The sequence below is a fragment of the Spermophilus citellus genome (assembly GCF_964194105.1).
Source record: "Spermophilus citellus genome assembly, chromosome: 1".
NCBI classification, from domain to species: Eukaryota; Metazoa; Chordata; class Mammalia; order Rodentia; family Sciuridae; genus Spermophilus; species Spermophilus citellus.
Window position 1 is genome coordinate 220754255 of NC_138182.1, and position 25821 is coordinate 220780075.

The following is a 25821-nucleotide window of genomic DNA, read 5'->3' on the forward strand; positions in this document are numbered from 1 at the left end:
AGCATGGCGAAGCTTGATTTAGGGGGTAACTTTGCTTCACAATAAACCCCATTTTCATGTTAACCCAATTTTCAGAAACAACTAGAAAAAAGTTGCAAACACAATTGAGTATAAGATATAAAGGCTATTCTGACTGGGACAATTCTGACAGTTATGACTTCCTTGACTAGACTCTCCAGATTGTGGTAACCAGTTTCCTAAATTCAACCCTCTTAGGAAAAATGAGGAAGGTCAATAAGCAATTATAATCCCCTTATCAAAATGCATGATCCTTGTATTTGAAACTGAGTGGTTGTTGATTGAGTATATTATGTCTTCTATAACTTGAATAGTTCTCAAGGGCTGCTGCAAAGTCTCTTCAGTGCCTCCTGAGACTCTTCTGTTTGGCACCCCTGCCAGAGCATGGTAGGCCTGGTGGGGCTGTAAGGAACAGAATTTAAATGTTTAAAACAAACATATCGGGGCTGGGGATGTGGCTCAAGCGGTAGCGCGCTCGCCTGGCATGCGTGCGGCCGGGGTTCGATCCTCAGCACCACATACAAAAATAAAGATGTTGTGTCCGCCGAGAACTAAAAAATAAATATTAAAAATTCTCTCTCTCTCTCTCTCTCTCTCTCTCTCTCTCTCTCTCTCTCTCTCTTTTTAAAAAAAAAATATATCAGGACTTAAATATTTATAAGACCACTGTTCTTTGAAATAGTCACCTAAGGAGGTTAACTGACTATTCAACAAATTCAACAAATATTTATTCCAACAATGCTGTAATGTTGTCAGTGGAACTGCTCCTTTGGAAGTGTCTTCAGAGCCAGGCATGGAACTAATTACTTTGTAGTCACAAAATAGGTTTGAATAATAATTTTAAAAAGTATACACATTAGGGCTGGGGTTGTGACTCAGTGGAGGAGTGCTTGCCTAGCACGGGTGAGGCACTGGGTTTGATCATCAGTACCACATAAAAAATAAAATAAAGATATTGTATCCATCTACAACTAATTTTTTTAAAGTATACCCATTATATTCCCTATATTTTGCTCCAACTGATTTTTCTGTCTTGAAACAAATTCCCCTTTAACGGATAACTATCTGCTGACTTTTAGTCATAAGGATTAGAAGTTTCAAAATCTGTAATTTCCAAAATGTGTTGAGTTGTAGCCCTGTGATTTGGGAAAAGTCTGTAATTTGCTTTTCCTCTGCTTTATGAACCTCTTGTTTCCAAGGACCATTTACACTATAAAAAGTCTGGGTAAATACAGCTTTTCCCTTTGACAATAATGACTTAAAGGAGTATAATGTGGGTTCTCTTTCCTCAGCCTTCATCACTAGTTTTCTTAGTCATAATTCACACCTTCATGATCAAAGGTAGACAAAAGTTAGTACTAAGATTATTTTTACATAATCAGAAATATTTTCAAGACCCTTACATGTATTACTGACACCTCAAATGTATTATTTCAAGAACAAAATGCAACCTTCAGAAATCCCATTGAAACCACTTTGCCAAACATGCCATGAACCACATCACAGAAAAAAAAAAAAAAAAAAAAAAAAAAAAGCTTAAATGGGACAGAAACTTGAAGTATTTTATATATACCTATTTACTGACAAAAATTGAAGAACAAAAAAATTAAAATATGGCTATAAATAAATACTTGGTTAAGTGCATAAAACACATTATTATGTACCTACTTGTTTAAAGTATCTCCATCAGAAGCCATAATCCATCTTAAGAAGGTCTATTTTTTTTCTGTCTGGCCTCAGTCAGAGAAGACATAAATATACTCAATCAACAACCACTCAGTTTCAAATACAAGATACTCAGTAGTACTAATTTTAACATGTTTAGTTAATGAGAAATCTCATTAATCATAACATCAAGGCCAAGAAGCTCAGTAAAATCCCTCAAATACTTGAACAATTAAAGTATAAAACAAAATAATTTCAGTGGAAATCCACAAAATGAGCATAGTAAATTGAAGTCATTTATTTAAAAAGTGTTTGTTGAATGCCTACTATATGCTGGTTACCTGGAATGATAATACATATTTAAGCTAAAGTAATGCTCTGTCAGCAACCTAAAATGTCAATGACAAAGAGGAAGAGACATTGAGCAAAAATTGGAATAGAATAATTAAAAAGTACAATCTTTAGCAACTGCCAGTAGCATTTAATTTAACATTTTCATATAAAATCTCTCAATTGAATAATAACCTACATGTCAAGTAATCTATATATTACTCAAAATGTGCAGCTTCCTAAATTAAATTTCTCAGGGCTATTAGTTTTCATGAATCCAATAATGGCATGAGATATTTCACTAACACTACCTAACTCTAGTGCAAGCACACTGAAGTTACCTTCATCCTTCTTGTGCATGGTTTCACTAAAAATTCTTAACTACCAAAATGAAGTTTAGAATAAATATAAATTATTCATAGTAAGTTTAAGAATAATGTTCTGGATGTGGTCACTGGAAATAAAAAGGAAAGTGTATATTTTTCATAATGAAATATGCCATTGTTCAACAGATTGTCTTCAACAGAGCCTTGAAGGATATAAAAATTCATGTCATACTCCACAATGAGGCAGAGAGGATGCTTCACCAAAGGAGAAAATTCATTTTTGCTTCAGTGAGAAAATTATATTGTGATATGAAATGAGTATAATTGTTCATGTACATTCATATCAGCTACTATGCTGGCTAATTATATAATTTTATTTATCTCTACAAATATTTTAATACTTTGTATCTTTATTCACTTTAGGAAATCTAAGCCAAAATTCCATAAGTATAGATTATGGCAACTTCTTTTTACTTATATACAACATCAATTACTTAATTTAACTTACATGTTTCTTAAATTTCACTTAATTATTTGAATGAGTGTCATGCAGAAAAAAATTAGCTATAGAGTTTGAGTCCCAACTCCATGGTTTTCTCTAATAAATCATTGAACCTCTCTGAGCACTCAGTTTTGGTGTTAGTGCATGAAGACAAAAACAGTTCTGACCTTCAATGTTATTGTAAGGATCAAGACACAAAATGCAGCTGGCAGGACTGAAAGCTGGCAGTGCCAAGCCCACTTCATAATATTAGTGACAATCCTAGAATTCTGTGAGATAGGTATTATTTTTGTCTTAAATATTTTTTCACTTGATGGGAGACAGTAAACAGAAAATTTCAATTCCTTATGCAAGGTTATACAAATAGTAAGCAGCAGAGCTAGAAATCAAAACCAAGGCTTCCTAGCTCCAGATCCTGTATTTTCCACCGCTATTCTTATGTATCTATACACAGGAACACTTTGTAAACTGTGAAGTGATGCACACATTAGTTGTGCTTTTTTGTTGCCACTAATAATGGTCTCCATCAATCTGGCTAACCTAGGAGTATCTAGAATGTTGCCTTCCTCGTTTTCTCCCTAGACCTGCACTGCTTTCCCCACATCATTGCATGAACAAATCCCATGTCCAGCCAAGGCCTTTCTAGTTTTTTTGTTTTGTTGTTTGTTTGTTATTGTTGTTTGGTAGCAGGGATTGAACCCAGGGGGACTTGACCACTGAGCCACATCCCCACCCCCCTTTTTAAAATATATTTTTAAAATTTAGAGACAGGGTCTCACTGAATTACTTAGGGCCTCACTAAGTTGCTGAGGCTGGCTTTGAACTCATGATCCTCCTGCCTCAGCCTCCTGAACCACTGGGATTACAGGAGTGCTCCCTGGTGCCCGGTTTATCCAAGGCCTTTCTTGATCACTCCAGCTCAAGATCATCTCAAAACTTTGAGTCTTGGTGTCACTTTTTACCTCTCTTCTGGTCCCTAACATATTCTACTTCTTAAAGTGAATTTCAGTCCTGTCTTACTTCCCTAAGTAGACAGTCAGCTCTTGGAGGGCATCAACCATCTCTGAGAGCCTTTATTCATCTTTGCATTTAAGAAACATCTTCATACCTTGTGCATAAATATTTTCAAATATATGGAGAGATGAAAGTACACGATTTCTAGAGCAAATGGCACAATTCTTGCTAGGAATAAAGACTGAATAATCATGATTTTAAAATTCATTGATTCAATGTTTTGCGTTAACAAAAAAAACCCCTCATACTTAATGTAAATTCATAGTATTAAGCAGCTGCAGATAAGATAGTGGATATCTGATTCTCAGTATCCAAACATAATTCCAAACTGAGAGAGGAATTACAAAATAAGTGTAAATCAGAGTTCCATTTCCCACCACTAAAGCCAAAGGGAGTTGGAGATTCTCTCATTCTACCTTTCTATCTTCACTTGACTCTATGATCTATCTCTAAGTCCTTTTCTGGTTTTCATGATCAGGTTTAATTATTTGCAACCAAGTATACTTAGCTAATACAGCCTAAATAGATGGTTTAAAAGTCTTGCTTGGTAACTATTTTCAAAATTAACAACTCAAATGTTTAATATATTTATCTAGTAATTTTGAGTAGAAAAATAAATGTAAGATGGTTTCTAATTACATAAGAAATTTTTACATATGTTTTATTTTTCATGAGGCATATCAACAGCACATAAATAAGCAATTATAAGTCATCTTAAACTGTCTATACACTGTGTTAAATTCATAATAGGGCTGGGGATATGGCTCAAGCGGTAGTGCGCCCGCCTGGCATGCGTGCGGCCCGGGTTCGATTCTCAGCACCACATACCAACAAAGATGTTGTGTCCGCTGAGAACTAAAAAATAAATATTAAAAAAATTTCTCTCTCTCTCTCTCTCTTTAAAAAAAAGAGAAATTCATAATAATGAAAACAATGTGATAATCTCTCATTTAAATTAAATTAAATACTTAACCTAGTAGAGATACATATAAGACCTTCTTCAGGAATTGCTGAATTGGAAAATGTCCTAAGGAAAACAACACTGAGTCCATACAATACCTAAGACATCAACCATGAGATGCCATTATTGATCAGGGGCTCTGAGGACTAAAAGATCCAATAGAGATCTACAACATTAGGTCTGCTGGTTCTAAAACAGAGGATACTCATTTTCAATCATGTCCAAAGTGTTCTGAGGTTTTTATCTCAATCTCTCAGTTTAGTACCTCAGTTCTCAGCAGTTTGGACTCTTGGCTTCCCTCAAACCTTGGCACCCCAGAACCTATTACTGGACCTATTACTCCTGTACCAGCACTCAGACTATTTCACACCTAACTGGTTGATCCCTTTCCATGGAAAATGCAACCTCTACCTTTTCAACATGGTGCCTAAGGTAGGGACTTTAACTCTGCTTTAATAACTTAAAGCAAGGGGAAAAGCAATAAGCTAGTAAGAAATTGGGCTGTGTTTTTTCCAGCTTATTTTAAAAAACAGTTAAATTTTGTGCTGTGTACACAGTAGGCACTCATACACATTTCAATGGATGTTTCAAACAGAGTTCATTTTGCCAAGAGTAAAAGCAAAGAGATGTTTCTCCTATTTGGAAGCACAATCACCTATCTAGGAAAGCTGAAATACAGTCTCTTACAGGCAAGAAAATAAGTTTACTTACCTTTTATTTCCTTTTTCAGGCATCTGGGTCTATTTAAAATTTGTTCCTTTTTGTATACACGGTGGATTTTTTATTATTTTTCAATATTTTTTTAGTTGTATATGGACATAATACCTTTATTTTGTTTATTTATTTTTATGTGTTGCTGAGGATCCAATCCAGTACCCCACACGTGCAAGGCAAGTGCTCTACTGCTGAGCCACAACCCCAGCCCCTACATGGTGTTTTGTACTAACATGGGTTAGAATAAACCTTTAGATAATTCTGTCTCCACAGTTTTTAATACTTCTTTTGTACTTTAGAACATTATTAAACCACAGCTTGATTTTTTTAATGTGATTCTATTCCTATCATGTTCTAACTCAGTATCCTACTCTACTCTAATTCCCCTAATGTTTCCAATATGTACAAGGTTCAACAAATTATTCTCATTAAATTTTCTCTATTATTTGGACTTTTCAGTTTGAATTTATTTATATTAGTTAAATAACTTTTCATTATTTTTTGTAATAACTTTCACTGTTTGTTCTTCAAATCTCATTTAAATCCCCAGAATCTCTTTTTAATCCACCAAAATTCATATTCTAGCTCATTATTATGACTTTAGCTAGATTTATTAACTGTTTACATAAATATAAATGTAAATATTTGAACTAACTTTCTTTCTTTCTTTCTTTTTTTTTTTTTTTTTTTTTTTTTTTGTGGTATTGAAGCTCAAACCCAGAGCCTCACATATGGGAGGCAAACACTTCACCACTGAGCTGTACCCCCAGCCCAATTTATGAACTTTCTTAAAGATGCTTTAAAATCAAATGAGATTCTAAATTAAATTTTCTATCAAATTATTTTCCACTCTTTGTAATTAATAAACTGAACCAAAGTCCTTACCTCTCCAATCCACATTTTTTTCTAATTCAATAACCTGCCTTAATTCCTACTATCTTGTGAAATTTTCCCCTGAAAATATGAAATAGTTTCTTTACAGTTAATTTTCTTTAAGAGGGGTTATTATTTTAAAATTTAAGAATGCTGGTGCTGGTTGTAGTGGCACACACCTGTAATTCCAGAGACTCAGGAGGCTAAAGCAAGAGAATTCCAAGTTCAAGGTCTGCTTCAGCAATTTAGCAAGATTATAAGTAACGTAGTGAGATCCCATCTCAAAAATGAAAAAATACAAAGGTCTGGGGATGTATTTCAGTGGTTAAGCACCTGTGGGTTAAATCCTCAGTATAAAAAATTAATAATGCTAATGACAATAAGAAAGCACAAGTTCCTTTTCCTCAAATGTTATTCATTTATTCCTGTCTTAATTGTAATTTCTAGGAAATTTCCGCATCTAGTCTAATTCATTTCAGCTCATTATTTTTCACATTTTTTTCAGATCCTCCAACCCTTCAATATAATATGACCTGTACACGTTTTCAACCATTTCTTTTACAATTCATCTTGAGGGAACTCCTAATCCAAACAGCTCTCTCGCTGTGCCCAGAATATGTCATGGTCTCTCTAGGTCCAACAATTCAGCAGTCACCCTGCTCCCCTTCTACAATGCTTTCCCATCCTCTTCTGCAAAGCTAACCAGCACTCTAATGTTGTTGGACAGAGCTACCGATGCTTTATTTTTATTCTTCAACTTCTCCCAACCCCCACCTTTCTTCCTATCATTCTCTATGCATTTCATGTTCCAAAGAATGAACAACTCTTTTCCTCCTACTTGATGACTTCTACACCATTTAAATTCCAAACTTTCCATTATTCTCTATCCTCTTTCCTTTAAATTGGTTTGGTTCATACTGCCTTTAAGAAGGATTTATTCTGTGGCTATTTCTTTCACCCTATTTCTCCTTGAGCACCCTAAAACAAGCAAACAGGTCTTTCACATGAAGTACCAGGTAAGATTTTTTAATTCTATACTCTGACTTTCTGGGCCTACAGTAAACAGACATTCAGTTGCTGAATGTAAGAAGTGTTTCCTTCTCTATTCACAAGCAGCCTTTCTGACTAATTAAAGAATGTGTCAAAACAGCTCCCCAGAAGAACCCATATGTCAGCCAAAGAATTAAATATTTTGAAAATGAGAAGAACTACTTGGTCCATTTCTCAATAGAGATTGAGAACAAAGGAAAAGAGACAGGGAAGAAATAAAACAGAATTGAAATGGAAATAAATTTAGAATTCTCTCATTATATTGTAAAGGAAAAATATTTAAGCCCAGGACTCTTGTTAAGCCATTATGTATATGCCTAAGATTTTTTTACTACCCTTCTACTGTTTTTTTTAAGTTGTAGATGGGCACAACACCTTTATTTTATTTTTATGTGGTGCTGAGGATTGAACCCAATGCCTCATACTTGCTAGGCAAGTGCTCTACCACTGAGCTACAGCTCTAGCTTCTGCCATAAACTTTTGATAGAATCCAAGCCCCAAAGGCAAAATGGAATTTAAAAGGCCAAGGAATGATAAGAATGATGGGGAGTAGATAGGAGGCTTTGGCATAGTACTAATAATTCCTTAATACATTGTGTTTCAAAAAGACCTGAGTGCTGCCGTATGCACCTGTTATCCCAGCAACTCAGGAGGCTAAGGCAGAAGGATTGCACTTTTGAGGCCAGCCTCAGAAACTTAACAAGGCCCTAAGCAACTTAGTGAGACCTTGTCTCAAAATAACAAATATAAAGGACTGGGGATATAGCTCAGTGGTAGATCACCTCTGGGTTCAATCCTCTGTCCTAAAACAAAAAACAAAAGAGCACTTACTTATCACTCATTGCTGAATGGAAAAATAAGTTAACTGTGTTCCACCATTTCTTCCAAAACTACAATGACAAAAATTGTTTGAGAAGAATACAACACTGGTAAAGGCGTCTATCTTCCCTTAAATGTATGCTATTGCCTTGGGAACTGAGCTCCTATGGGCCCAAGTAGTAGAAATGAGAGGCATGTAGAAGAATGCCATTTGAATTTGGCTGTATGTCTTCAAGGATCAAATGAAAATATGTGTTTATGGAAGCAGAATGGCTAGAATAAATAAGTAATTTAATTAAAAAAAAAGTAGCAGAATGGCTTCTCAGCTGGTTTGGATATTCACTTTTGAGCCCTTAAGATGTTCCATTTTTCTTAGTCCACTACTGGTATAGTATTTGAGAAGTATCAAACTAAACAGTAAAGATATATAGAAGGTTTGGGTCCTGGGTCTCCTGGGACAATAGCATTCCTTCCTTCTTAGAACCCATCATAGCAGCTGAAGAAGGCACCATCACAACATTTTAGTTTTTGGCTATATTCAGAAATGTTTAGAAATTCTTCATTATTGGTTCATTCAATAAATATTTGCTATGCCATATTTGATATTGCAGGTATCAAAACGGTTAAGTGCTTATAAAGTGTTATCTAAGTATTTAACACACAGCTAGCCATAAACATAGCTTCTAGTTTTGTTGGTACTCAGTATCAATTTCCTTCATTACTCTTTTTCCTTAAATCTCACCTTATATCTCACCATATAGGGTTCAAATAAATAAATAAATAAATAAATAAATAAATAGTTCAGTTATAGTGCAACTTGCCATATGGTAAAATATACAGTATGAGATGATATGCCAAGACATGGGAGGGACAAGGGTAGGTGGCATGTTAGCTGAGTCTTGGGCATTAACTGGCCTGGTTGATACTGGATCATATATAGGAATAAGAAGAACTCATAGTTCAATAAATTTACATTTCAAGAAGTAGAATAAAGATTTCTTCTGAAATCTAAGCCAGTTGATACAGGAAAGGGTAGGACTGGGGATACAGCTCAGTTGGTAGAGTGCTTGCCTTTTATGCACAGAGCCCTGGGTTCAATCCCCAGCACCATAAAAAAAACAAAAAAACAAATAAAGGAAAGGGTAATGCAAATTTAAATGGAAACTACTTACTACTTGGTTTGCTTCTCCTATTAAAAGAAAAGATACTGGAAGAAAATTCAGAGCAAAGATAAATTAATTTTTACTAACAATCAAAGGCAAACAAAATTCTAAGTATCAAAAACAAGGCTAAGTGAACTATTTTTGAAGCAACAACAACGACGACAAAAAAGACCCCTGGGCGAAAAATTTTACAATCATCCCTTTTCTAGGTCGGAACTCTCTTAGAATGAGACAAAGAAAAATCTGGACCTGGAATAAGAGGAAGACATCAGGAATCCATTCACTACACTGTCAGAGATTTGTTTGACAAACAAATGAGGAGCTAGGGTAATCACATATCAAAGAAAAAGGAAATGGACTGGGGAGAATAAATGAAAAATTACAGCTCCAGAGCAAAGGGTTATACCTTTTTAGGATACCCACGAGTTTAAGTTAGGAGGAAAATAAAAAAGAAATTATTAGAATTTGATAAAGAAAAGAACCATACTCATGCTTGTCTACATTATGCCTTGTAAAAATTAAATTTGATATTTTAATGTATCTAAGCAAGTAAGTACTGAATGCCTTCTGGACTGAAATAAAATTTAAAATTCTTACTACCCATTCTGTTCAACACAGAATTAGAGGTGGGAGAAATGTATCCACACAAAATATGTGGCTTGTTTTGGTTTTCTCTTATTAGGCATAAATGAAGGGCATCTTAAAAGTATATAAACAAAATCCAAGACAACTAGTTGTGCATGCTTGTATGTTTTTAAGAACAGAAAATCATAATGAAGAAAAGATTTGAGGAAATATACTAATGTCATTAAAATATAATTGGACTTACAGGAACAATTACTGTGCTGTACTGTAAGGGGAGCTGTTGGCACATAAGAGCAAAGCACACGTATGAGCTCATCCACCAGCCTCGGCAAGACCCACTTCTAGCTAGAAGCAGTCATGTTTCAACACCTCCGATTCCCTAATGCTGACAAGCTAAACAACTTGTTTTGTCTCTGGGAGCTCTTCTCTGGTGATTAACTGCTTATGGTGAATACTAATTATATGAAAGTACAGTATTGAAGAAGTAGTGCCCTATTTCCTCTACCTGCAGCCTCGACTTGTCTTTCAATCTAGAAGGTACAAGGCAGAGCCACTGCAAAGCAGATCCAAGAAAGACATTCCCCTCCACTCCCACCCAAGTAATGAATATAACTCCTGATTTTGGTAAAGCACAGTTAACTGACAAGAAATCTCCATTTAACCCCTGGGCTCCAAACTCAATATAATGACAATAAAGTCAGTGTTTTAAAAGCTGGTAACAATCATACAGATAAATCTGCAGGAAGAGTTTGTGAATTAGTAAACTATCAGTGTCCTCAATTTCCTATGTCCCATGTTGAAAATTTACCCCAAATTGTCAGTTCTTAGGAACTGCACCTCAGATTAAAATCTTCTCACCAGGGAGTCTATAAGAATTTGTTCTTGTGTTTTAAATCCTAAGTGCTTGTTAAACCGCCAGCACTGCAAAATTAGAGACCATTAAACAATATAAGGCAGCAAGTGATTAAATCTACCAAATACACATTCAAAGCAGCTTAAGCTACTTTTTAATTAAAAATAAAATATCATTGGCTAAATTCAGATGTCTTAGCTACCCAGAAAAAGTTAGAAGGCTGTTCAAAATGCAAAGTGCTTCTGATAAGTCCATACATAAAAGGAGTCATAGGGTAGGGGGCGGGCTGGACAGGGAGCTTTGTGTGGTCCCTAAACCACATGGCAGGATGTCCCAATGCTGACCTGGTTCAGGCAGTGGACATTGAGAGGGAGTCTCAGCTGCACTGCAGGGTAAGGACTCCATGTGGCTGCTGATTAAGTAAGCTTTATTAGCAAAGGCCCCCAAGGAGACAGGGTGTTCCACCTTCTTGGCAGGGGAACAAGTTGAATAACAGCATCACAGGAAGCTAAGGCATTGGAGATGTATAGATGGCCAAAGGAAATGTTCATTCTATTTTTAAATACGGCTTAAGCTAATTGATAAACATTTCTCGAAATAATCACTAGCTTTGGGGGAAGGAGGCATAGGGGCTTTTGAGTTAATGGGATCACTTGAGATTAAAAGAAAATCTTACTGTAAAGTTAGAAGTAAATAAACCTTGTAGCTTTAAGTTGTTCCTACTTGTTTAAAGTAAAGAAAAAGGGCCAGGGGGCTTAGTCAACTTCAGGCAGAAGGCCAAGATTCTGAAGATCAGACTTAAGGCTGGGATGATATCATTCACTCTGAAGTCTTGATTCTCTTTCTGAAGCATGAGAAAATTTACTGGTAAAACCTTACCTCACCCACAGTTTTCTTATTTTTAACTCTATTTTTTTTTCCTCTCAAGAATGATTTTCCAAATATGCATTCTGCCTTATATGTAAATGTTATGAATTTACTTTTAGCTTCAGAAATGGTCTTACCTAAGAAGCTTGCCCTAAAGTAAAGTACAGGCACTTGGTAGCTACTGGAATATAAGACATGATATTCATATTTAATCACTTCAGATGCTGCTGCAGTCTCCGTCACTTCAGCATCATCCAAGGGTACCTCTAAAACCTCCTGAAAAAAAGCAAAAAGAAAACAAAACGCGTTGGTCAGGAAAAAAAAAAACAGTACTTACATGGAAAGGGTAAGATGAAATTTCCTTTTTGCAAAATAACAGTTAAATAAATATAGGACTATGAGGTAAGGAAAAGGGAGTTACCCATATTAATGTTTAACATTTGAGTCCTGGATAAATAGTAAAACCAGAAAACATTAGCAGTAAGTAATTCCAGATTGTTTTGGGTAGACAAAGCAGCTCTGGGTAAAGAAACAGGAAGGGGAAAAAAGATCTTTTGCAACAGCAACACTAAAAATCTTTACTGTACAATTTTAGCAACAAGATGAGGGCTATACAAGCTACCTTCTTCCCTACCTGTGAAAGTTAAAAACATCCTAACAATTGAATGAGAGGCTGTGAAATGTCCCTAAAGATTCTATTGTACTTGCCAAAAGATGATTCATTGTGTGCTGAACAATTCCCAGTTCCATTTTGAATAAGAAAGTTATTTTGCAAGAGGTTGAGTTTGTTAGGTATATTTGAAATCCTGATGATTCTGTTTTCTTCATTATTGTGCTATCTTTGGTATAGTTCCACAACAAATCTTGATTTATAATAGAGTAGATGGCAAACATTAATGTCAAGTTAAGCAGGGTTTTATAAGTAGGATAGTCATTTCACTTCGCACTTAATTATTCTTATTGGTTGATTTTTTTTTTAATGCATGCTGGTTTCTTGTGAATGTATCTTGAGCCAGGCCAGCTGGTGCCAATAGTTCCAGGTTCTCTGAAGCCTGAGGCAGAGGGATCAATTGAGCCCAGGAGTTTTAGACCAGCCTGGGCAACATAACCAGACTCCATCTCAAAACAACAACAACAACAACAACAAAAGGATCTTAAGGTTTAGAAGAAATTAATTGGACTCTTTGAATTAGAGTCTGATTCCATCCACAGGCACTTATTTATATGGGCTAAAGAATTTCCTTTGAAATTACTTTAGTTGAAGGAATGAAACAGGTGAGTTTGGCTTGTTTCTGCTTCTCATTAAAGCAATAACAGCAACAACGAACAATAGGAAAGATTTCAAACTTTATCAATATAAAATAAGGCTGCCTGTAGAGATAAGTAGAACCAGGACTGCTTTCCAGATCTGTGTCTCCTTTACTAATTCCCTGCTCACAGTCAGTTCATTGAAGAGATATTACTATGGATAAATCACAACAGGAGATATTTACAAAATATTTTTCACTAAATCCCAGTAAACACTATCAATTAAATACAATAATTTAAATAACCAGAGATATATCACTAAAATAAACATTCCAGACACAGAAAATTAATAGTGTCAAGAAAGAAGCTTTTGTTTGTTGTTTGTTTTTAATTTTCATTAGGCATGAGTATCTAGATCTTTACAACAATTCTTTTAATCCAGATTCTTTATAACTTCTTTTCTTTTTCTTTTTTTATTGATTTAAAAAAATGACAGTGGAATGCATTACAATTCTTATTACACATATACAGCACATTTTTTTCATATAAAATTATATCCTGGTGTTTTGTTTTGGATCTTGAATGTCTCCTAAAAGCTGTGTATTGAAGGCTTGGTCACGAGCCTGTATGTAGCTCTGTTGTGAGATGGCAGAAACCTTAGGTGGTGGGATCTAGTGGAAGAAAGTTATGTCAATGTAGAAATGCCTCTTAATGGGATATTAGGACCCCAGCCTGTCCCTTCCCACAACCACCACCCCACTCCCCAATCACTATGACTTGAGTATTTTCCTCTGCCACATACTCCTTGACATGATATTCTGCGTTGCCACAAGCCCAAAGGTCAAGGAAACATGGACAGAAACATCTGAAACTATAAGCCAGAATAAATCTTTCCTTCTTACAAGTTGCTTTTCTCAGGCATTTTGTCACAGCAATGGAAAGCTCACTAATACACATAGTAATAATAATAATAATAATAATAATAATAATAATAATAATTTCAAACACTGCACTGCACAAATATAAAAAATAAAAAGTGAAATTCTCTTCATCCTAGCACTTCTCTACCTCAAATTTGTAATCATTTCTAATAAGCTAGTGTACATTTTTTTAGACATTTTTAGTTTGGGGCACACAAACACATATGCACACATACACACCTCCCCCACCCTGCACTCTCCAGTCAAACCATACTGTATGGCCATTCTGCTACCTGCTGTCATGTCAGTGCTGTAGACTGATTCCTTTACTATATTCTATTGTATGACTATGTCATGATTATTCTTGTTTATTTCACATATCCATATTGTTAGATATTTTATGTTGACTATACAGTTTTCTCCTATTACAAATAATGCTGCAATGAATATCCTAGCTCATATACCCTTATAGACCTCTATTTTTCTATGGCACGTGCTCCTACAGGCAAAATCATTGTATCAAAGAGTATGTGTATTTTAAATTTCAAGACATACCGCCAATCTGCCCTTAGAAAATGACTGTGTTAATTTAGACTATTAAAAAATATGTCTGAGAATGTCCTTTTTCCCTATGCAATTAATACTGAATAGTAATATAACACAATGAATTCCACTATTATGTATCATTAGAATGCACTAATAAAAAATTTTAAATATCAAAAAACCAAAAAATAATACGGAATATTATGCTTTCAATTTTTGTCTACTTAATGAATTTTAAAATGTCAAGCTTTTGTTTTAATTTCTAATTTTTTGATTACCAGTGAAGGTGAACATCTAGTTCTACAATTATTAGTTATTTGTATCTTCCATAATTTGCTTATTCTTATCCACTGCCTACCTTTTTTTATATTTAGTTTGTTTATGTTTTTCTTGTTTAATTATATAATCACTTCATGTATCAAAAATAAGTTATTATTGAACATAAGTACATATGACTGCACCAGTTTTCTTCCAACTTGGTTTATTATAATTTTATCATAAAGTTTTAAAAATGTTTATGTAGTCAAATCTATGTATTTTCTATTTACACCTTCTGAGTTACATGCCTTCAATAGAAAGCAGGCTGCTGTGTCCCATCTTACTCTTAATAATTATAAAAATGTTAAATTCCTTTATTATATACAAGTTAAATTAACATTGACATTATTAATCCATCTGAATTTTGTTTTTTGTATATAGTACAAAGTAGATTTTTTCCCAGATGCTTTCCAATAGTCTATCTTTTCCCCATGGATTTTAAATATTACCATTATCATAGTTTAGGGGTGTATCTATGGTTTATTCTCTTTTCAATCAGAATGGCTTAATTTTTTTTAAATGATACCATCAAATATTTATGAAGATGCTATATCATACATATACTGTTGGATGGAACATAATACAGCATAACCTCTCTGGAAAATCATAGTTAGTTTTTTGAAACTCTAAACATAATTACCATAACAACCTATCACTTGCACTCTTGGGAATTTTTCCCAGAAAACTGAAAAACATGTACTTAACTGTTCATATTTTTTTTTTCAGAAGAGCCAAAAACTTGAAACAGTTCAGATATCCATCAACAGGTCAATGGTTAAACAAACTATGGTACATCTATATCACACTATTTAGCAATAAAAAGGAGCAAACCATTGACACACACACACAAACCTGCACAAATCTCCAGGGAATTATGATAAGCAATAAAAATCAATCCCAAATGGTTAAATATAATTTGGATCCACTTATAAAACATTTTTGAACTGAGAAATTTTCTAAACAAAGAACAGAGAGTAGATTGGTGTCAAGGGGGTAGAGTAAGGTGTGTCTGGTTACAAAAGGGCAAAATGAGAAATACTTGTGATGGAACTGAATACACTTGTGGTAAAATTATATAGATATAAGTACACACACAAGTACAAGGAAAACTGTGGAGACCCAAGTAAGAGCATGTCTACCATATAAATGTCAATATCTTGGACATGTTATTACACCACAGTCTTATAAGAAGTTATCACTGGGGAAAACTAGGCAAAAGGTACATGGGATCTTTTTGATTACTTCTTTACTACATGCAAATCCATAGCACTTTTACAAGAATTGATTTATAAAATCAAAAGCAAAGAAATATGCAATTTGAGGCTTGTTAAAAACTTAATAAATTTCTAAGACCTCAATGTGCTAAGAATATGGACAGCATAAGGATCATGTTAATAAAGGAACTCCAATGTCTGGGAGAATATAAGGAACAATAAATGTTGGCAAGGATGTCAGGGGAAAGGGACACTCATACACTGTTGGTGGGACTGAAAACTGGTGCAAGTAATTAGAAAAGCAGTATGGTGATTCTTCAGAAAACTTGGAATGGAACCACCATTTGACCCAGCTATCCCACTCCTTGGTTTATACCCAAAGGACTTAAAAATCAGCATTCTACAGTGACTCAGTCACCTCAATATTTATAGCAGCTCAATTCACAATAGCCAAACTATGGAACCAACCTAGATGCCCTTCAATGGATAAAGAAAATGTGGTGTATATATACACAAGGGAATATTACTCAGCCTTAAATAAGAATGAAATTATGGCATTTGCTTATAAATGGATGGAACTGGAAAATATCATGCTAAGAGAAATAAGCCAATCACCAAAAAACAAAGGCCGAATATTTTCTCTGATATGCAGATGCTAATTCACAATTAGGATAGGTGGTGGCTAGGGAAAAATACAGGTAATTTGCATTAGGCAGAAGAGTGTGAAGGGAGGGGAGGGGAGGTTGGGAGTAGGGAGGATAGTAGAATGAATCAGATATTATTACCCTGTTTTCATATATGATTACATGACCGGTGAGATTCTACATCATGTACAACCAGAAGAATGAAAAGTTACACTTCATTTATGTATGACATATCAAAATGCACTCTACTGTCACATACAACTAAGTAGAACAAATAAAAAAATACTGGAGAGTATTAAGTAGATGAAAGTGGTTAAAGAGGGATGATTGTTGGGGTTGCTCCATGGGTCCTTGGGTACTCAATGTAGTATTCTATCAATTTTTATAAATACTTAAATTCTCTAAAATTAAAAAAAAGGTAAAAATATTCTGACACCATGTTATAGTATATAAAATCAGATAAATTTAATAATAAAAGGAACTTGAACCTGAATCTTTCCATCTAGGCCAACACTCTTTTGGGGGGGTGAGGATGCTGGAAAGGGGCAGTTTACCACTGAGTTAGACCTCCAGTCCTTTTTACTTTTTATTTTGAGAGAGGTTCTAAGTTGCTTAGGGCTTCACTAGCTGCTTAGGCCGGCCTTGAACTTGTGATCCTCCTGCCTCAGCCTCCAGAGTCTCTAGGATTATGGGCCTGCTAGGATTACACCACGATTGGCAAGCCCAACACTCTTATCTTGGAGATACAAAGAAGTCTCAGAAAAGTTGCTAGTTTAACCAGTGCCACCTAGGTGGTCATAAACACTAGCAGGCCTAAAACTCAAGTCTACTAACACTGAAACAATTGCTATTTGTACTGTACTATGCCACTTCTTAACTATAACTATCTTAATTTGTACTGATATTTCAAACCATAATATCAATATTAATATTAGTTTTAGTTTGCTAATATTTTATTATTTTTCTTTTATTATGTGGTTTTTAAAAGTTAAGTATATTTAATATTAATAATTATTGAAAAAGATGTCACAATATGTTCAATTTCTTCAAAATGTTGCTGTTTAATTAAATGAGAGGATACCTGTGTTTAGAAAATTACATTCATTCAAGGAGCTAAAAGATTAAGTGGTTCACATTAATTATAGAAACCTTGATTTTATTGAATTCAATTAACAATAAGTTGACAGTGATCTCTCATTTAGAAAATCTGATATGAATTAAGCTTTACAAGTAAATCCCATTAAATAGGTATCATGCTGAAGACACTTCGTAGATATTTTATTAAAAGCAAACCCAAATAGTGTGTATTGGGTTTTGGAAAAGAGATCTATATCTATATTTATCCTACAGGGAAAAATAATTGAAAGAAGAAAATCTTTTTTTTTTTTCACTAATAATCTCTATTACTATTACTGAGCAAACATAAGTAATGAGCTTTATTCATAATATTCCTTGAGGAAAAGAGTCAATTTGTTTATTTTTCACCAGCCAGGTCTTTAGTTCAAACCTACTATTAGTCGGGTAGAATCACAGCCAAGATGACAATGAGACTTCTTGGGGCAGCACTTGTTCTGGGCCAGTGTTTAGCTATATCTGAGTGGACATACAAACCTCCTAACCACAGTGGAATTGGTACTGTGTAATAAATGCTTCACTTGCTGATTTCCTATGCCAACATCCATTTAATATTCCCAAAAGTGATAAAGATTGATGAAGTCTTTTGACAAACCCACTAAAAAATCAATTTTTAAGAAAACAAAAGAATTTTGTTATAATATTAAGTGAATTATAAAAATAATTTGTGGGACTTAAGTAACTAGCACCTTTATATTCTATGGCTCATTATTTTTCCATAGGGTGGTCTTTTTCTCCTTCTTAACTCCTAGAGTGACTTTTTTCTGTGGCTTTTGAGTAAGTGACGGTCACAAGAACTTTTGCAAGCCATGCTATTCTCTTAGCAACTGTAAATGTTCTACCTGATACATAAAGAAAGTGCTCCACACAAGGCAGGCATAGGTCTGACAGCATATAGGGCAACACTGAAAGACAGTGGTCACAAGATGACCCCCACAATAGCATTTTAGTGAGGTTCCCCCTTTACCAATAATATCATCACCACTGCTGCTGATTTTTAAAAAAGGAAAAAGTGAAGTGCCTTTCTTTGCTTTGCTCTCTCTGCTACATCAGAAGGGAGTGAATTAGCATCAGCATGGCCTATGTAGATTCCCACTGAGAGGAAGAATCTGTCTCCTGTGCAGGATTAAATCCTCCTCTGCAGACTGGCATGCTCAAGGGCAAGGCAAGAGGGAGGGGACACAGAAACCTACCAGAGCACATCTGTCAGTTCTCTGGATGTTTGCAGCTGGCTCCATTGTGCTTCTTAGGCCCTGTTTCCTTTAAGACCACACAGGAGTCAGCAAGGCAGCTAATGCCTGGAGCTGGGCAGCTAGCAAACAGGCTGAGTGGAGGGTGCTTCCATGGAGAAGGCTGTCAGATTCAGTGCAGGAGAACACAGATTGTCTGGCATGTGAAAATAGTAATAATGCTTAACAGCACTTAGTGTATGTTAAGGGAAATTAGTACTTTAATATATATCATTGTTTTCCTAGAAAATAACAGAATGACTGAGAAGGACTTTTTAAAAGGTAGGGTCTCCTCATCTACTTTTAGATGAGGAGACCCTACCTTTCAACATGAAAGAATTAGCAAGATGAGGGATTTGAAAATCAGAAATTCCTCATGTGAATCATAAATGACTAAAGGAAGAGGAAAAGATTTTTAGGTACTCTGAGCTTCACAAATCCATAAATATTTTCTCTTCATAATTACCCTGAAGAGAAAACATCAGTATCAGTTGTAAGAGCTTTTAGTTTTTCTAAAGCTATGGATTGTGTTATGTCCTTTGTTCCTTGCTCTAGGAAAAAAAAAAAAAAAAAACAAGGTCACCCAGCAACTAAGAAACTTGGCCAAAACACAAATCTAACTCTCAGTTTCAAAGTTTAGGGATCTTTCACTCTGCCCAAACCATCAGATTTTAAAGTGATGTGTTCCTGGGCTCCACCCCTAAAATTCTGTTTCAGTAGTTGTGGAGTGGAACATTAGAACCCACCTACTAAAAATGTTCTGATGATGTTAATGTGAATGTCCAATGGACTATTCCAAGTAGCCTTGTCTCACTTACATATGGAGGTGTCCACTCTGTCTCTTTGCCCTTGCACTCTATGGGAGTACAAAGGGATTCTGCAGCTATGGAATTCTAAAGTCAGGGAAGCCCTGTGAACAAGAAGTCAAATTATGCCACAAGCCAGTTTCCCTTCACTAGCCATTCATGAGCACTGTTATCTGATTTGCTCCCCTCTTAGAGGGAACACAATGCATACCACCAACTTAGGTCTTCCACCATCACCTACCTCACAGTTCACTGCTTCTTTCCTTTATTTGCGCCTCTCCAAAAACACTCCCTCATTTTTCCCTTTTCCTTCTAATTGATTAATTTATTCTTGCTGAAGTATTAATGGCCATTAATGGCTTAGTAGGTTATTCCTTTATCAATTACTATACTCAACAGCAGATATGTGACTAATAACCCTAATCAACAGGAATCATTAATAGTAAAATTTAGGGTGCCAAAGTGGAATAAATTTTGTACAATGCATGTAACCACCAATGTGTGAGACTTGACTTATAAGGTATTCTATGTTTTAACTCCAGAGCTAAAAAATTCTTCTTGGTTACCTTGCTACAGGGTAAATCAGTTTCCACCAGATTTATCCTTGCAGAAAATTAAGAACCAAGAGTCATCATTATTTTACATAATATCCTCTCAAAAATACGAAGAAATGTATTATCTTCAGATTTCTCTTTTTCATATTAAACAATCCTAGTTCTTCTATTTTTTTTTTTAAATAGCCCCAGTTACAGAGATCTGCAGACTTTTTTTTAAAGGGCCAGACATTAAATATTTTAGACTGTGGGCCATAAGGTCTCTGAAACTGTAGTATGAAAGCAGCCAGTGGCAACAGGTAAACAATAGACACAGCTGTATGCCAATGTCATTCTATGTAGAAAAATAGGCTGCAACCCATAGACATTAGTTTACCTACCCCTGTAACTTCATCTGAGGCTCTATTTAATTTCATTTTATTGCATTTTTATAAGCTGGAAGCAGAACCTTATTAAAGGACCTGTCTCCACTTGGTGAACTTTTTCCACTTTTGCATTTTTTCTCATCTCAGGATGTTACATTAAATTTCCTGAGGGGATACGAAATTCTAAGCCCTAGTAAAGATGATGATAATTAAATCAAATGGGCTGCAGTTTGTTTGAAGCCATTTTGTAAAGGAAGATAGTACTATCCTAAATTAGACAAGTGAGATTTTTAAATGTCTAGATGTATAAACTGCAAAGTTTATCTGAATAAACTTCTATATTCAGATCCAGAAATGAGTAAATTTCATTGTCAAAGAGTAAAAATGATAAGGTCTTGATAAACAGATCAACAGGCAAGGTTTGTAGTCATTTTGTAGGGCTGTGACTCCTAAAGCAGGTACATAAGAAGTATCATGGAATAGGCATAGTGGTTCAGGCCTATAACTGCAGTGACTTGAGACGCTGAGGCAGGAGAATAGCAAGTTTAAGGTTAACCTAAAAACTTAGCAAGACCCTGCCTCAAAATTAAAAAAAAAAAAATATATAAAGGGCATGGATATAGCTAAGTGGTAGAGTGTCTGGGTTCCATCCCCATTAACCAACCGCCCACCCCAACCCCAGCTCCTGCCAAGAAGAAACAAACAAATATAAATCACAGGTAGGACTCTCCAAAGAACTCCTCTAAAGAACCTTTGGGAGAAAGCATTTGTTCCTTCCCTAACCTCAAAACTGTTTCTGAATTATGTGGATGTGAAGAGGGGTTTATTTGTTCACTTGCTTTTTACCTAGGGAATCCTTTAGATTTCCACAAATACCTACCAAGTGCCAGACACTGTGCTTGTGCTAGAACAAAGATGTGGTTTTTGCTTTTAAATAATACAATCTCAGCAGAAAGGGGAGCAAAATTAAGTCTCCATTTTTCTACTGGGGTAAAAGGGACATTCAAAATCTCAGATAAGGGCTGGGGTTGTAGCTCAGTGGTAGAATGCTCACCTAGCACATGCAACATGTGCGAGGCCCTGGGTTCAATCTTGAGCACCACATAAAAATAAGTAAATAAAATAAAGGCATTGTGTCCAACTACACCTAAAAAAATAAATATTTTTAAAAATCTCAGATAAAAAACTAGATTTTAAAGAAGTACAGCATAGACAGAAGTGAAAATGGCATGGGATTTGAAGTTGGACTTGGGTTGAATTCTTGACTCTGTCACTTATGGAATGCTCCTCAGCTTCTTCACTTGTTTCTACACCTTCTCATATTTCCCTTGTTTGATGTATATTAAACAAGATGATATGTAGAAATACCTGTTACATAGTAGGAAGAGTGATTTGTTTATTCATTCATCTGACAAATATTATAAGGTACCTTCTGTTTTCTAGATCAAGGGCCCCCATATATTTTCTTAAAGGGCCAAAAAGTAAGTATTTGAATTTTATATACTCTGTGACTTTGTCAAAACCACTCAACTTTGCCACTATAGCATAAAAGCAACCTAGATGATATGTGAATTTGTGAATGTGGCTTTGTTCCAACAAAATGCTATTTATAAACACTAAAATTTAAGTTTCATATAATTTTAATGTGTCATGAAATATTCTACTTTTGATTCTTCTTTAACCATATAAAGTATGAAATCTATTCTTAGCTTGTAGGCAGTATAAAAATAGGCAGCAGGCCATCATCATTGGCCAATCCCTGTTCTAGAGACTGTCCTAGGATCTGGGAAAAGAGGGAGAACAATAGCAATATCATACCCAAATCTGAGGAAACACATTAAACAAATAATCATACAGATAAATATAAAATTATAATTATGAGCTGAGGCTGGGGCTAAGTGGTAAAGTGCTTGCCTGGCATGTGCGAGGCCCTGAGTTCAATACCCAATATCACCAAAAAGAAAAAAAAAATCACAGTTATAACAAATTCTATTTGAGAAATATGTGTGAGTGTGTATGTGTGTGTATATAATTTTACCTCACCTATAAATTTTATTTGTGAGATTTTAATCTTTTTTTTATTACAGTTCTTTCAAGTATACTAGTTTTATGGACAACTGACCAGTAGAATATCTTAATCACCCTGCCCCAAGAATTATTTTTAGTTCAATGAGCATACCACCTACTCAGATGTTTAGGAACTATTTTTTGTCCAAGTTCATTAGGTTGCCCAATTCTGATCACATAGACTTTTTCCCACATGTCACCTGCAGTCACTTAAGCTTCTACCTAACAAACTTACTGCAGCAGCCCACTAAAAGTCTCTGCCTGTACTTTCTTCTGCTCATTGCATTTCTTTTTGCCACCAGCAAGCTTTTTTCTAAGTTTTACACATACACATATACATATGTGTACATACGTGCATCTGCTTGCATGTGTGCAGTCTTCACATGTACACATTTATCCAACTAATGTAATACTGAACATCTACCATGTGAAAGGCATGGTGCTGGCTCTAGATATTGTTGGCAAACAAAACAGTTATGGTCTTTGCTCTCAAAGAGCTTACAGCTAGAGCAAATCACTGTATGACCAATTATTTAATTGGAGTGTTGCAAGTGCTATAAGAATGTAAGATGCATCTGGGGGGCCTTATCTGGTTGGAGCCATGGAAAAGCTTTTCTTACACAGCACACATATATCATTTGGAATGTGAGTGAGCTTCTGTCTGTCTTATTCACTCATAAATCCCAAGCATCTTGAGCAGGTCCTGGCAAACAGTAGGCATTCTCAATATTTGTTGAATGACATAAATAAATGGAATGAATATAAACAGTTGCCATTTTGATTCTACATAGGTCTCTAAATGTTTTTGATTGTGATTCTAGGATTCCAAATATTAATTACTCATCCCTAACATGTATATTTACCTCTTGAATAATTATGAACTCATATTTATGTCATATACTGTGTATATTATAAAATTTATTAACAGGGAAAATTTTTAAATATAATACAAAAGATCATGGAAAAATATTTTCAAAATAATTAATTAGGTGATGCTGTGGGTATTGATAGAAGTAACACTCCCACTCAACTCTTTGTTCTCAGTAACAAACAACCTTGTTTAGCTCCTCATCCTCATCCCCCCACTGACCTTGCCCATTTTGCTCTCAGATTTCTGGGCCAGTTGTTGTGGTGGAAGAAAGTTGCAGAAACAGTGATTTGAAGGTAGCCATTGAAAAGTTAGCACCTCAAAATAGTCACACATATATGTAACCTATAATTGAGCACATAGATACTTGGTTTTCCTCAGGTACCTGGCTCTAGAACTAGGACTGCTGAGCAGCATGCCAGACCTGATCATGATCCTAAATGGTCAGAGACTTGGAAACCAAATGGCTGGATCTGATGTGCCCAATAGTTCTGCCTCTTGCTCCAGCACTGGGAGCAGCAGCTTTAACTCTGAGTCTAAAGAGTCAGAGGTGATTTTTTCTTTTCCTGAATAAAATCCCCAGTCTAAATTGTGCATAGTCAAAGATGTCTGGGTTCCAAAAGTGTAAATCCAACAACAAATAAAGGGTTATAGAGACAGAAAGTTATTTTAGTTCTTAAGGTTCAGGTAATATTTTGCCAATAATATTTAAATGAGAACAACTTGATCAAATATGCAATTTTTTTTCGTTTTGTTCGAAATCCTGATTATGATATAGCATTTCTTAGGTCTGAATTCAGTTCTTTTCCCATTTTTTGATAGGTGATTTTAATGATTACAATGAATAAAAAATCCAGTAATTCACATGGAAGAAATATATCACTGGTTGTGTTTAGCAAATCATAATTTATATTTCAATCCTCTTCTCCATTTGGAAGAGCTTGGTCTTCATGTTCTGGCTGCTTTTCAAAGGGTGCTGCTAGTCAACAATCACTTCATACTATCATTAGACACAACATACACAGACATTGACAGTCATCATTAATAATAGCTAACATAGTTCCACATTTAAAATGATGTCCTTAATTTCAAATTTGGAAAGCCAAATTTTGAAAGATTTGATTATACTGTTTTATATTCCATCATGTTTTTGCTCACTGGGATATTTTGTAGAAATCTTTAAAAACCTATAGTTTGATTAATCCATGAAACATGAAGGTATGGAACACTTTCAAATTCATTCTATGAAGTTAGTATTATACTCATATCAAACCCAAATAAGGACACAACAAGAAAGAAAGCTACAGATCAACATCCCTGATGGACTTAAATGCAAAAATTCTTAATAAAATAGTAACTAATCATATTCCACAGTATATTAAGAAGATTGCACATAAAATTGGTTTTATTCCAGAGTTGCACGGATGGTTTAACATACACAAATCAATAAATGTAATTCATCACATAAATAGAATAAAGTACAAAAACCACATAGTCATTTCAATAGATGCAGAGAAAGCATTTGACAAAATTCAGCACACATTCATAATAAAAAATACTGAAGAAACTAGGGATAGTAGGAACCTACCTTGACATCATAAAGGCTATATACAACACACCCAAAGTCAATATCACAGTGAATGGGGGAAAACTGAAAGCATTTCCTTTAAAATATGGAACAACACAAAACCATCCACTATTCCTATTCAAGACAGTAGTAGAAATTCAAGGCAGGGCAATTTGGCAAGAGAAGAAAATAAAAGAGATAAAAAATACAAAAGGAAGAAGTCAAATGATTACTGTTTGCAGTTGATATGATCCTATATTAGAGGATCCACAAAACTCCACCAGAAAACTTCTAGAGCCAGTAAACAAATTCAGCCAAGTAGCAGATTACACAATCAACATACAAAATCAATAGCTTTCCCACATGCCAATAATAAATCTGCTGAGAAAGAAATCAGGAAAAGTATTGCACTCATAATGACCTAAAAAAATAAAATATCTAGGAAAAAAATATAATTGAGGAGGAGAAAGACCTATACAGTTAAAACTACAGAACACTGAAAAAAAAACAAAGAATACACAACAGATGAAAAGACACCCCCCCCCATGTCCATGGATAAGCAGAATATCATTAAAATGACCATATTACCAAAAGCAACAGATTC

The 25821-nt window shown here is 34.9% G+C and overlaps 1 protein-coding gene across 4 annotated transcripts in view; it reads right to left on the reverse strand.

The window, feature by feature from the left end:
• ATG10 (autophagy related 10) overlaps positions 1 to 25821 on the reverse strand; it is a 300282-nt gene that overhangs the window by 117372 nt on the left and 157089 nt on the right. For all 4 annotated transcript variants that reach the window (XM_081294504.1, XM_081294501.1, XM_081294502.1 and 1 more), the window contains one exon: positions 11878 to 12016. In XM_081294504.1, the coding sequence (XP_081150630.1) occupies positions 11878 to 12016 (139 nt within the window). The remainder of the gene's footprint in view (positions 1 to 11877; positions 12017 to 25821) is intronic.